At 32.6% G+C, this 14,438-nt stretch overlaps 4 protein-coding genes across 5 annotated transcripts; 2 read left to right on the top strand and 2 right to left on the bottom strand.

Moving 5' to 3' along the window:
• Window positions 1-1,057: 1,057 nt before the first annotated feature.
• Bm12884 (Uncharacterized protein) lies at window positions 1,058-2,676 on the bottom strand (the record flags this gene model as incomplete). Its single annotated transcript, XM_001901176.1, has 6 exons — window positions 1,058-1,123; window positions 1,216-1,433; window positions 1,508-1,738; window positions 1,828-1,926; window positions 2,058-2,199; window positions 2,536-2,676. The coding sequence occupies 6 exons, from the start codon at window positions 2,674-2,676 to the stop codon at window positions 1,058-1,060; spliced, it is 897 nt and encodes a 298-aa protein (XP_001901211.1).
• Window positions 2,677-4,411: 1,735 nt separating this feature from the next.
• Bm17645 (Uncharacterized protein) lies at window positions 4,412-4,792 on the top strand (the record flags this gene model as incomplete). Its single annotated transcript, XM_043080408.1, has 2 exons — window positions 4,412-4,506; window positions 4,726-4,792. The coding sequence occupies 2 exons, from the start codon at window positions 4,412-4,414 to the stop codon at window positions 4,790-4,792; spliced, it is 162 nt and encodes a 53-aa protein (XP_042936342.1).
• A 911-nt stretch (window positions 4,793-5,703) lies between these two features.
• Window positions 5,704-9,555, top strand: Bm7547 (Uncharacterized protein; the record flags this gene model as incomplete). The annotated part of the gene is made up of 10 exons (XM_043080407.1): window positions 5,704-5,719; window positions 5,967-6,127; window positions 6,508-6,588; window positions 6,724-6,847; window positions 6,935-7,008; window positions 7,079-7,175; window positions 8,375-8,562; window positions 8,700-8,915; window positions 9,135-9,200; window positions 9,430-9,555. The coding sequence occupies 10 exons, from the start codon at window positions 5,704-5,706 to the stop codon at window positions 9,553-9,555; spliced, it is 1,149 nt and encodes a 382-aa protein (XP_042936341.1).
• Window positions 9,556-11,328: 1,773 nt separating this feature from the next.
• On the bottom strand, window positions 11,329-11,771 carry Bm12883 (Uncharacterized protein; the record flags this gene model as incomplete). Of its 2 annotated transcripts, none has more annotated exons than XM_043080406.1 (2): window positions 11,329-11,364; window positions 11,618-11,695. In XM_043080406.1, the coding sequence occupies 2 exons, from the start codon at window positions 11,693-11,695 to the stop codon at window positions 11,329-11,331; spliced, it is 114 nt and encodes a 37-aa protein (XP_042936340.1). The 2 variants fall into 2 exon arrangements, with proteins under 2 accessions (XP_042936340.1, XP_042936339.1); XM_043080405.1 differs by having other exon boundaries at window positions 11,360-11,364; window positions 11,618-11,771.
• Window positions 11,772-14,438: the final 2,667 nt, after the last annotated feature.

The following is a 14,438-nucleotide window of genomic DNA, read 5'->3' as shown; positions in this document are numbered from 1 at the left end:
GTTTAAAATTACCGGTTTTGTTTGATCAGATAAGGCTCACTTGTCCAGTTTTATGTGGTGATTGATCTTAAATTTCTCTATCTTTCAGAGAAGCGACCCAAAAATGTGCATTTGTTTGTATGAATGTGCGTATGATAAAATTGTAATTATCTGTTGGCAATTCTATGAAATTATGTATTAACATAAATAATTTGTATTATTTGAATTAATTTTTGATGACTGTGAAATTTTAATTCGTATAATTTATGTGCAAGAAAAGGAAGGAAATGTATTTTGTCAGCAGGTAATGGATAAGTTAAAAAATCATATTATCTCAGAAGATCCTTGGATTTCGAAAAAAATCTAGTATATATTTAATTTCAGATAAGTATAAAAAATAGGATTTAAGTTTCCTTAATGAAGAAAAAAATACGAACTGAATCAGCGTCAACCATGATTGTTTTGATCGCAGGAAATTTGCAGTTATTAAATTTCACAATAATCTTTTTCCAATGATTTTATACTGTGTCGAAAATTAGTATATTATAAAATTAGTATATGAAAATTGGTATACGAAAATTATATTTATCTCTCAAAGTTCTTTTGAATTTTATTTTAATAGTTACATAAAATATAGCAAAGTTCTTAGTAAGATGATAATGATATAAGATCAGAGCAGTCTTTTGCACCGCTAGGGATTCTGAAAATCTACGAATATTAAATGTCTTTTACAATTAAATATCTTTGGATATCCACCCAACCCTTCCCATATCTTCACTTGTCGCACATACGCCCTTTTAGATGGCTGATATTCTGCTTTACAAATTTTCCTTCTGTCTTATTAACTCTTCCAATTTCCGTTCAATCAAAGCTTGTAAATTTATTCAAGGATTTCTTAACTTTTTCAAAACTAAGGTAAAAATTAATTTCTTATAAGAAAATGCTAAAAACTTGAATTGAATTTATATACTGACTAATAAATGTTAGCATTTTTTATGTTTTTTCCTTGTATCATCCACATCTTCAGGTTATTTTTTTATCAGTATATTTTTTAAGGAGCGTATTGTATCATTAAATATTATATCTTCAACATTGGGCAAGGGCAGTAATATGTTTCAGGTCCAGGTAGTCCAGGTTCGCCTTGCTGAAATTTTCAGTTCTTAAAAAATAGTAAGAAATCAAACGGAAAGAAGTTCATAAAACTCTCAAATTTTTTATTCACAAATAAAAACTTACTCTTCCTGGTAAACCTGATGTACCGACGTTTCCAGGTAAGCCCTCTGGTCCGGGAGAACCAACTTCACCCAGATCTCCGGGAAAACCACTTCTTCCGTGTTCACCTGGCTTTCCAGGTCTTCCACGCTCACCAACCGCACCTTGATCACCAGGTATCGGAATATACCTTATAGTGCTTTTTCCCGGTGAGCCGTCAAGTCCCGGTTGACCTTGCTTACCTAAAAGTTTAACTCGTAATTTCTTATTTCTTTTAAATTTTCACTCTACACATTGCTTTTTGGAATATGTTCACCTGGTTCTCCGGCATCACCAGGTGGACCTGGAAGTCCTGGAATTCCATCTCTTCCTTGCACTCCGTCAATTCCAGGTTTGCCTGGACAGCCAACTTCACCTGGCTGTCCATCGGGACCTCGTGGTCCACTCGGTCCAGCTGGGCACTGAACACAGCCTGACTCCGGCAAATTTAGAACAGCGATAATACCAGCAACACCTGGTAGCCCTGGTGTGCCTGGTTCACCCGGTTCTATAATATAAAATTAATCAGTACTGCATACAATTATTGGAACAGTATGCATATAAAATAGTTCTGATTAGCAGAGAGAGAGAAAATACCCTGTGTTGAAATAAAACAAAGTCGACCTCCTAGTTCTCCTTTTTCGCCTTGTAGGCCTTGTTTACCACGTGGACATTTGTTGGGATTCTGACCGCATTCTGAAATTTCAGCACGAAATGACAAAAAACTAATTCTATTTTATAATATCATGATTGAAATTCTAGTACAGCCTTCATTGTGTTTTGAATCTACCAGAAAACAGATGTATTGTCTCAAAATTCCATTTTACCACACTGTTGTGAAGCAAAAGATCTTTTTGTCTTCAGGTTACGGCGCAGAAAAAATTGATGAATTGGTCGGCTTGTGTTATTTCTGGATGTCTTCCGCGCTCGCAACTGCAACATTCCATTCCATGTGTTTTCGTTAATGACCTTCAAGTATTTGCTTGTCATCTACAAATGTCCCAGTCTTCATTTTTCATCAAAATGTTCACTGAATGAGAACATTTTTGCGATGCTTTATTTCTGAGATAGATTTTTAGTTCTGCACAATTTTTCCGTCGAATATAAAAGCTTCAACAAATCAGTTCATAACCTTATGATCTTGCATGAAATACCGTTGTTATGATTGATAGTTCTTATTACAAAATAACATTTGAAATTTATATGATTTTAATCATCTGTGTAATCACAAATTTGTAATCATAACCATCTTTGTAATCACAAAAAGCATCAATAAAAAAACAACTACAAAATAACATTGAATACCTTAATTTCTTGAGTGTCGCTCATAATTTCATCGTACAGTGAGTTCAAATCATTAACCAGATGAGTCAAAGCAATAACACATGTCAGTACAACTATTATGGAAATGGCACTTGCTATACTGACGTTTGTTACAAGGCCCATAATCTAAGTGACGAATAGCTAGCTCTCTTGCGATGTGATTCACAGAAATAAGATTTGGGAATACTCGATGACCTTCACCAATATAATCCCTTTTATGACTTATATTTAACTATAACACAATACAATAAACACGTATGTCACGTAAATATCTAAAAAGAGTATTGCATTGTTCCAAATAGACGTTTTAGAAGATTTCTACATCATTGTGCTTAAAAATAAGCCAAAGTTCATGTTAAAAATCCGAGATCTGAAATATTTTTGGTCTCTGAAGTTTCAAAAATTCGTAATAAAAATATAAGAAAAAAAAACAGTTTTCTCATTTCAGTCCTTGAAACTACATAAAAACGCCAACCATTAATGATTCCAACATAACAAATAGTAGGTTAAAGAAATTTTTTCCAGGAACTGCAGAAATTACAATTTAATGCCATTTTTTCGATATGACCAGAAAGGAACAAATGACCGATGGAAATTGTCATGATTCTTATTTTCGATGATGGTGACACCCTTCGCTTCCTTTATCACTCTTTGTTCTCCTAAAATAGGCGTTAGGAGAGTGATTAGTGCTACTAATTCATTAACATTCTGAATGAACAAGAGAAATTTGTCAAATTACTATCAGTTCATTAAATTCATCAGTTTGTAAATATGATCACATAAGTGTGAATAAAATTTGATTCAAACCAGCAATAACGGCACTTAGTCCGAGCTTCCATAATTTATTAGTGATGTTCCTGTCAAGATATCGCATTTAGAATCCTCTCAGATCGATTGCAAAGTAATGCTCATTTTACTGGTTAATCATCCAAAGGAAATCAATAACTGAGTGAAGTATCCGTAAGATTTGGCGCAGAAATTTTCATTACTAGATTGGTTTTTATCTCTTACCTCAGTATGTATCTTTATCTCATACCTTAGTATTATCACTTACCGGAAACATCTTTGAAAACATTCTAACAAATACTGAACAGCAACTTTTCTCTTCTGCACTACTCCACCAAATTAATTATTATGTTTTTCAAATTAACTATTCACTCATATTTCAATGTGAATCGGATAAATTAGAGATTATAAGCTGAAGACTCCTTTCAACAATTATCACTGAAAAGATTTTGTTCTGTGCATCATTATTCTCCTTATAAAGAAACTTGTCACGAAAATCCAAGAAAAATTTTTCCCACTAATAAAGGCTTGATACCAATCTTTAATTAAAATTGATCTTAATTTAAAAGTGTGCCTGCTCTAAACGAAACACTTCCTGATCATTAACGAATGATGTCAAATTAACGATTAAAATTGAAGTTTCAAAATAAAAAATGCATTTTAAAAGAAGTGATCATTGTCATGTTCTATTCTGTTTTGAGTGGTAAAACTTTAATCCCATTAAATTAATTGTGCATAATAATTAAATTTATATGATTCATTAGCTGAAATAATTAATTACTTTTGGGATTACCTAACACCCTAACCTTAAATCACAACAAAGTTCGTTTTTCTGACATGTGATACATTTGCAATAGTGTCCACAAATGTCTATTTCCTGCAGTTCGTTTGATCGGCAGCAAAGATATGTAAAAATTCAATAAATAAATTCAAATTTGGTGGATACGGAATTGTCATCAGCGTGTGACGGAGTATATGGCATAATATGGACGTTTCAATGCTATTTCACTTTTTTTTTTTTTTGAGGAGTATATTTTTCGTTGTACATTTATTATGATTATTTGTTACATATATGAAGGTACTTTCATCGAATTCGAAAGTGAAACAGTATGAAAGCACTTTAGTAATCAACAAAGTTAAAAAGGTCATACACTTCGAATTGAATAGGTGGGTTCCATTTACAATTAAATTTTTATCAAATAAGAGAACAAGTTTTATTTTATTTTATTTCTCTTTGTTAGACTATTAAACTTAAACATTTACGTTCAACCACCTAACCATTACGTGGCTGAACAATAGCTTTTTTAGAAAAGAACTGTTTGCAATATTCTTATTAAATTTTGTAATGCAGAATTAACTGACATTTGCTGACTGATTGATTTTTAGAATTCCTGGCGAAGCATCTAAATCCAAAATATACAGAACGAATCTATTACATTCATTGCAAAATTAACATATATCAGTTTGGAATCATTCTATTAAAAAACTTTTTCTTTTTTATTGAAAAGAATCATTTTTTACTTTTTATTTAAGAAGTTCATGCGTTTTAACCTCTTTGCTCGAATTCTATAAGACTATTCATATTCTCATTTTCTAACTCTTTCACTCAAAATCTGATCTGCTAGGTATAAGTATTGTTAACTCCATGCCCTTTCAAATAACTGAGCTATGTAAAATCATATCTACCTATACTATTTTATCAGTTACACAGATAAGAATAGAGACAGTGACGTCTTCTCGTTGATTTACAATTTGGTTAGAATTGTGTAATTTTTTTCGCATTTGTGACAAGTGTGATTCATAGAAATTACTAAATCTAAAGTATACGTAGTTATCTAATCTTAATATATCAGAATATAGTGAATGTATTTTTGTGTAGTTTTAATAGTTCAAAAGAAAATTTCATTTCAGGAAAACCGTAAGTGTTCGGTGGTTGCTTGAAAGTCTTGATGTTCCGACTTATGAATCAGCATGATATGATTAAAATTCAATGAATGCCACGGGAAATGTGTTTGTGCTGCGTTATTATCTATAGATCTGATCTCTTTTTCAGTTATAGTCGGGATAACTAAATCGTTCGAATTTGCTGCTTATCATCAAAATTTCTGTTAGTCATTAAAAATCTCTAACGATAATTTCCCTTCTTAACCATACTTTGAACCGTATTATTAAATCAGATTTCAATTAACTAGAGCAAATTTTCTCTGAGCACCTTCAAATAAAAATTATTAGGTTAATTTTTTTGCTACTTTCGTCTTCTTTCATTGACTTGTTTACACTTATCTGGTTCATTAATTTATAAATTTAGTCAGCTTTCCAGATATTTTGTGGAAGTACCTGATTGTCTTTTTAAAATTCGAAAGTATGATTCGAAGTTTCGGTTTGTTTTTGTTCATTTCTAAAACTAATCATCAAGTTAATTATAAGTTCCACTGGTGTGATTTCATATTCATCTTTGTTGTTTCTCCGTTTACTTCATAGAAATCTAGCAAGCATTTTTTATTCACTTTATATCTTTGGAAAAAGAATTTGAAAAACCTGGAAAGTTGAATAGCTCTTATTGCTTTAATATAATTTCTTCCTAAACTAGCCAACTTGAGAATGCTAAAGAAATGTGTTAAATTTAGATAAATATTTACAAAGTTTGAAGCCAAAATACGATGACGATATAGTGGACAGATGCAACTATTTACTCACTAATATGATGATTTTAATTTGTGCGATAACTGTTGCTGCAAAACAGTATGTTGGAGAGCCATTACAATGTTGGGTGCCGGCTGAATTTCAGGTTCTGAATTTTCTTTATTAATAGCATGAATTAATGGATTCAGATTTATTTAAATTGTTGGTATCTGCCTTACAATAAGAAAAAATGATATTCGCATTATATTTTCTGTTATTATCCTCTTCGAACCAATAAATCTGGCAATTTTCAAAAGATTAGGGTCAAATCAATTCATGAGAATTTGCTTCCGAGTTTAACCTTTGTGACCTCGAACTGTATTTTAACTGAGATCATTTATGCAGTTTTCATTTTATCAATCTAATTCACGGCAAAACTTACAAAGACTGATCTAACTCTTTGTGTTTTAATTATGGTTTAGTAAATTAAGATGATGAAATCTTTGTTATTCACTCAATGATGATTCGGTAACTATCCTTTTTCAGGATAGTTGGGAACAATACATTGAGAATTTTTGCTTTATTGAAAATACTTATTTTGTACCGTTCGCGGATGATATCCCTATGGTAATTTGCATTTAACGTGTTAATGGAGGTCAAAATGAATTATTTTTTTTCCATTTCAAAATTAAGCTGGTGTCACCGAATTCCTCATTGATTGGTGAAATGTACGTGGGTTAGGTCTTTTGTCTGACATTTCAGAATGCTACTGAGCGTAACCAACATAAAATACAGTATTATCAGTGGATACCATTTATTCTTATCTTGCAAGCCTTGCTATTTCTTCTCCCTCGCACAATCTGGACAATGTTCAATTGGCGCACAGGTGCGCACGTTTTCCCCGTTTCGTGTAATTTAGGACTGGAAGATAGCAAATACAATTTTTCCAATGGTAATAAGCTTATATTTGCAGGACTAAACATACAAACGATTGTTGATGCAGCCATTCTGACCAGAAAAGTGGACAAAAAACGATGTTTGAAACAAGTGAAATCGTTTTTTCTATAGAATTATTTTGTGTAGTTTTAGACTTTTTTCATTAATTTATCAGTTGCAGAGAACAGAGAATCGAGAGGATTCATTTGCGCAAGCCCAACAAATTGCTTATGTGATGGATTTTAATAGAAGGAAAAATCAATGTATGAAATTGCTGGGTAAACTTATTTTCACGTATAAGTAAATATGGAATTGAGGGAGCGAACAATGAAATGTGTAAATCCCAACTCTATATGATCTCGAAAGAAAGCAGGTGAAAGAGAAAAAATAACAATTAAGAACGAAGTGAATTTTAAATGACAGGTTGAGGAATGGAGAATTTCTGACAGTGTGATTATACAGGTATAGATAATGTGGGAAGATGTCATATGAGAGTTTTACAGCGACAAATATATTAAAAAAATATCACCATGTAGAACAATTTGTAATCAATAAGATGTCAAATGTCTTGAACCTAATAGCTAGTGTGAAAGACGCTAAGAGACTAATGAAAATAATACCGACACATTTTAAAAGTCCTTTCAAAAAAAGACCAAGTTATAACTGGACATAAAATTCGTTCAACATGGCTGATCCTTTTTTATCGAATCGTTGATAGCTACTCATGAAACGCTATTTCAAAAAAAAATTGGGGGAAGAAGAATTGAATGATACAAATGCTGACGATGTTGATAAATGCCATCTTATAGCAGGTGATAAATTTTGTATCACATGACATGTGAGTAAGATGAGATTGCGTTTTATTAAATTAGATTAGGTTCTATCTTTAAAGAGATAATTTGCAAGAATGCTGCAATTGCTGACATGTCTCAATTAACATAAAAGTGCTAAAGTTTGTTGCTAATATATAACTGTGAAATTCAAATTTCGCATTAAAAAGAGTATGCAAAAATATACTTCGAATGATAAGTATGTTATCAATAGAAATTGAAACATGCCAACTTTTATGGAAATGTTCAGATATGTCGATTGTGATTAGCTATGATAATAGATAACTATTACGCCTCTGAATGCAGTGATTCTCAATTTGCCATTATCAGAAGTTCCTTTGATCTTGACTGTGATGTCATATTGCGCACATTATAGTTTATGCTTTAAAATATTAACACCTTGCTATAATAATTAATCACGTTTTGTTGCATTACATTGTTATTATATCGTAGTGAGACAACAGCTGAAGGATACATTATGGGAAGCCTAATAGTATCAGAACATTTTGTGAGTTAGAAAGCAATCAGTACAAAAGTTAAAACAACTTTTTACTTCCTGCCTTGCCTTGGTCTTAGAAGTTTTACACTTTTGGAATGAAAAATGAAATGAATTTTTGAGAGTAGTGAAAAATTTTTAAATTTTTTAGTACCACTTCGGCAAGCTTATGTTACGACATTGTATTTATTTTGCAAATGTTTGAATGTGCTAAATATCATTACGCAACTTTACTTGCTGAATTGTTTTCTCGGTATGCAGTATCACTTTTGGGGCTTTGGAATACTCAACGATCTGATTAATGGTAGAGAATGGTCCGTTAGTGGAAATTTCCCGAGGGTTTGTTATACATTTGGAATTCGAAATTTTTACTTGTTATATGGTGAAGAACTTTGAGGTAATTTTATGAAATTTTTACAATTTCTCAAATAAAATATTGCCTGAAATTAATAATATTTTGATGTTACCTATTTGAGGTTACTTTTTGTGATGTGGTAATTCGTGAAATCGGTAATACTAATCGGAAAACTGTTCAATGTGTTCTAATGATAAATATGTTCAATGAGAAAATATTCCTTTCCTTATGGTTCTGGCTGATGGCTTTGGGCCTTTTAACAATTATTAATTTAGCTTACTGGACAATAATAACTTTTGTTCCCATCTATTCTAGAAACTTCGTGTCATGTTATTTGGTAAGCTTTTCTTGATTCTTATTTTTATTGGTTCATCAAGGTGAATGACAGAAAATGAACCTGCAATATTTGTCTTTTCCATCTGATGTTGAAAATATTTTAAGTAACATCAACCGAGTTGAGACAGTAGTGATTAAAATCAATTTTGAAAATGCTTTTATAGAAGTTGATTTCAATTTGGTTCAATTTTTGATTTACATGACTGTAAAATGCTTCCAGACTTTTCACAACATTGAACCATCAGAAGAAGAACTTAATTATTTCCTATATAATTCAGCTGGAAAGGTTCATATTTTGGAGTTTTTTTTTTTTGATTATTTCCACTTGAACGATTCTATGTTGAAAAGATTTTTTAATTTTTTTTTAATAAAAAAGAATTTTCTTAATGGTTGAAAAGTTTTCACTGATAACCTACTCAGACATTTGCTTTTTTCTTCTCGATAAGTTCTCGTAATCTTGTGTGAAAGATTCGTAATATTTATTTCAGAATAGAGAATTCAAAGTAAAATTTTAGGATGCAATTACGGCACTGCATTTGGTGAGCGATAATGCTGGCGAAATGGTAGCAGCTGACCTATTTGCAGCACTATGGTGTATTTGTCGGGAACGCGAGAATAGAAACAAATTTGAGGTTAGATAACTTTTTATCATTTTTTATCATAAATAGCTGTGACTGCAATCATATTAGTTTTCATCGATTTGAAGACTATTTACTATAAAACGAAAATTGTGCCAAGTAACTGTATAATTTTTGTTTGCCCAATCCTCTCACTTGTCATTTTATAAATTTAATTCATTTCCACTTATCCTTTAAATTCATAGGAAAATATAGTGCTACATAAACATGTGAATAGTCGAACAGTTTAATTTTTCCGTTTGCGACAAGGTCGATCGTAAGCTTCCAACAACCAAACACCAATTTTTCATTTTACGTTTTAAATAAGTTCTTGGAATTGCTGAAAATAATGACTTTTTTTGCATACTAATCGCTATCGATAACTTGACTGCTCTCTGTTTTTTTATTCTTTTGTATATGCACAAGTTATATGTAATAACCAGGGTATCTGAAAAATTGAAAGAGTTAAATGAAAAATCTCCTGAGCAGAATATCTTCCACGTTTTTCTTCTTTGGAAATTTCATTTGATTAGATTGGTTCGGATTAGTTTAAAATATTCTGGAAATTTTTAATGTACTTAGGCTTTTGTGATAAAAGAATTTTTGAAATCGGACGTCTCACGAACTTATGCTTAGCTTGTTTAAAATCACTTATTTTTGGGTATTAATCGAAGCTACGAAAAAAATCGATGCGAAATTTGAATGCAAAAATTTAATGGAAAGTAAGTTACACCAGATATTTTTGTGATGTTTTAAGCAACGCAAGAAATTAATCTGATTGTAAGTTCATCCAGCAATGTTCAGAATTTTTTATGTTTTCATGTAAATTTTGAAAAAACTTCAAAAGAAGTTTCTGTGATACTTCCGAAATAGTTATCTTTGAATTGATCCAATCATTTTAAACTATTTGGATCGTGAATGTTAGCTCCTAATAGAGCTAAGGAACAATAAGATTATGAAATTTTGAAAAACGAAAGTTATAAATAAACTTTGAAACCATTTAAACTATATGACGTGAAAATCAAAAAGAACCAGTTTGATTTAATCGTAACATAAGACCGTGATGGTACTTTCAAAGTAAATATTTCCAAACATTAAATTTGGGAATTTATGTGTATTTTATCCCATAAATGATATGCGCTTTCATTATTTTCACTATTATGTTGTCTCAAGAAATTTAATGAAGCTAAAAGGTAATTGTCATCTTCATCTTTCCAGTGTTTTGAAATTTTGCTCCATTATCGTCATAACTGATTACACGCAGTGGTTTCTTATTTAATGAAACGAATTATTTGAACTTTGTTGCTTTAAACAAAGATTTCTCCTTTTCTTTGCAGACACAACAATGTACCATGAATACCAGAGTAATGAATATTAATGAGTCATGTTTGACCATCAAAAATACCACTACTTATGTGAAGAAAAGACTGTACAAAGCTAGGATCGATTGAAATTCCCTCTCATGGACTCTCCATTCACCGGCTAGTAAGCAACAGATACAAACAGATAACTGTGTTATTCAAAACAGATAACTGTGTTATTCGCTATTCCATTTCTTTCCTCCTCTCTCTCCCTCTCTACCTACTTTTTTTATCTAATATGCAAATATTGAGTTTAAGGAAATAAACTCAATCGCATTACTTCCTTCGTGCAAGCAATGAACAGATGGTGCGTGTGTCGTAGTTAGTGAATTCTTTCATCAAGAAATTATTTCATACAAATATTTAGTTCTGAAGAGTTGTGCCGAGTTCATATCCAGTGAAGTGTATACTTGTGATGCCAAAAAGTGTTCAATTTTTACACTCCGCAGATCAATACCTCCTCAGTATCATTCTGAAATGCATGAAATAATAGTTAACAATGATTTAAAAATGCTAGAACGCTGCGTGCATAGTAATACGACAGCAGTTTGGAATTTCATAAATCTGAAAATCTGATACTGACTTGAAGCTTTTTGTCAAAATATATAAGTGCATCACGTATTTCACCTACTTTTATTTATGGCTCATCAGAAAGATCGAATATTTTAGATTCAAAGAGAAAAGATTAATTTTACAAATTAAAGCCAAAAAACTTACAAAATTACCTTCGCTATCTTTTCTTGATTTTTTGTGGACAAGATCCTTAGACCTTTCCATACACAGATTACACAGATGGATGACATTTCCACGACACAGTAGGACGAAATTAAAGAAAATTTTGCTACGATTCGAGCTGTAATTGATCAAGATTGCTCTCATGTAATTGAAAGGCTGAGTTAATGTTGTACGTATTGCCCCAACATTTATAAGCAGCAATTTCCGAATCTGGCTAAAATGAATTATGCATTGTTCTTCCAGACATTTAGGTCAGTAAGGTAAATAGAATCCACCATTTCTCAATATGGCATTACCCTCTCCTGCCTGTTCATCGCTTTGATAATACGATCTGCAAAGGTGCTGCAAACCTACCTTACCTGTACGTTACGTTTATTTAGTCGCACATTCCACCTGGGTGGGGTCGAGTTTCCCGACGATCCTCTTCACGTATTGCGCGAGTGTAAGGGAACATAAAACAGCAGTGGTGAGTGATAAAGGATCAATGATGACACAGTAAACAGCTCATGACAGTTGCGAAGAGCGAAGGACTGAAAGGGGTGTGTTTGGTCACTTCAGTCCTCTCCCCAACGAATGATTTCAAATGATGAAATTCTAACACGTGCATCATTTGATGGAACATCGACTGGAACCTATAAATCGAATCGAATCGAATCGTATATTCGTCGTCACACTCCTGGCAGACACTCTCATCGAGGCGCAACGATACGAGAGTCTGTCCTTTGCACACAGCGCGGACCACCATAACCGTAGCGCACTATACCTCGGTGTGCTGTGGACGTGGCCCCTCCCACCACTTTTGTTTACAATTTATAAATGATGATGGAAGAAAATGGTGTGCTTCAAATACCCTCCTACTTTGTCGGACCGATCGGAGAGGAAGGGCGAGGTGGTGCCACTGGTGCGTCTCACACCTCGAGTCTCTCCTCTCGAGGAAACTACCATCTATCTCCGTTCTGCTGTTACAGCTTCCCCTAAGCTGTATTGCGCTGAGCCATAGCTCTGTATTACCTGCACAGTATTTACCATTTTTTCTTCTTATTCCGTCGCATTGTCATTCCCCTCAACTTTTTCAGTTCCAATTCAAGGTCTAAACACATTTGAGTACTTTTATCCCGTTCGGATATGCAACAGCACATATACTTCATTGTGTATATTTATAGCTTCTCGGGGTTACGACTGTATCAGGGACAGAAGTCTGCATTACTATCCACGGAAGTAAATTATTAATAATGACTTCAATCAAGTACTGCGCTCATTTCGATCTGGAATTATTTTCATGATTATTATGTTCACAGCTTTATTGATGACTTCAATGAAATGCTATTATAATCCAAACAATAACGAACCATCTGATGACAAGATAAGCAGGAGAAGATGTCACATTGGTAATAATACCATAGTGGAGTATTCCTGGATACTTGTTTTCTGCAATTCAACCTTGTAAATCCTTCACGGGCACCACTATTTTCCATCGATATCGCACGTCAGGACAGTTCCCCGTAGATTCTCCAACAGCATACGACAAGCTACCGGAGATGATTGAACATATGGACCGGACGCGCCTTATCATGTTAATGTGTTCCGTTTTATCATTTATTGTTGTATCTCTGAAAATCTTATGTTCTGACTCTTTAGTTTTGCATATAGCCGTCATGAAACTAGAAAATGGACTGAGCCATTTGCACTCCTAACTTTACAAATTTATGTAATCAGGTAATTTCCATGCTGTTATTTAAGTGACTTCAGTTGTGATTGCTAACTATATATTGATAGAATCTTACCGGAACTATGTGGAAGGTCATAAGTGATCGCATCCTGCTGACCAATCATTTTCATGAGTAGTTTTTTACAGTTGTAGTAGACTTAACTTATTCGAAAATTTTTGTTAGTAATCTTATCATATTAACTCGAGCACTCTGTTCTCGGAATATTTGTCATTTTTCAAATTTCTAAGCTTCTTTTTTTTTTTAAATCTACCAATCTTAAAACAATGTTTTTACCAGTTTAACTGAGCTATCATATCTTTATTAGATTTGTTTCTAAATTACTCCTTTTTCTCTACCATCAAATCTCGAACCATAATTTGTATCATTTCTTCTTCATACTCCTATTCGTCTGAACTATGTATATGTACAAAATTACTAAAGTAGTACCAAATTGAGGAGCTTATCACTGTTGTAGAAATTTTAGCTTTGCTTTTTGTTACTTTCTTAATTCATAGCCGCATAAAGTTTTTGCTGATGCGTTTGGTTACATTTCGGATACAATTCGGAGTTTTTGTTAAATAATAGAGAACAAAATAAAGGGGAGGTGTTTTCGTCATCTAGTAACTTTACTAACTGTGATGGACGATAGTGCACTGAAGACTTTCCTTGTCATCCTCAAATGACTCTTGAGACCCTAATTTCGCTTTAGCTAAAAGTTTCCTTTCACTCATTCCTTCCTGCGTTTTCTTCAATGAATGTAGAAACTAAATAAAATATCTGTTTGCAAATAGAGACTTTCCTCCCTCTCTTGACAAAGTGATCAAAGGAAGACATCTCTGACTTTTGATCCTTTTCTTGATATTAATAAGTTTTGGGAACATTCCTATCATCACAAGGCTTAAAGTTCACCATGTGCAACTGAGTATTCGCTTTGAAAGAGCGATTCTTATTTATATTTTTGTCGCTCTTCAACTCTTACAATCAGAATATAGTAGCCATGATTGCATTCTATAGTGACATCGATGTTTTATAATTCAGCAAAATTATTTGACAACTAAGTTCACGGTGTTTTTCACTCAGAATCTATAAAGAACATGATGGA

This window comes from Brugia malayi (assembly GCF_000002995.4).
Source record: "Brugia malayi strain FR3 genome assembly, contig: Bm_v4_Chr3_scaffold_001, whole genome shotgun sequence".
Classification (NCBI taxonomy): domain Eukaryota; kingdom Metazoa; phylum Nematoda; class Chromadorea; order Rhabditida; family Onchocercidae; genus Brugia; species Brugia malayi.
Note: the sequence above shows the minus strand (reverse complement) of the source record. Positions and strands in the feature narration are given on the sequence as shown.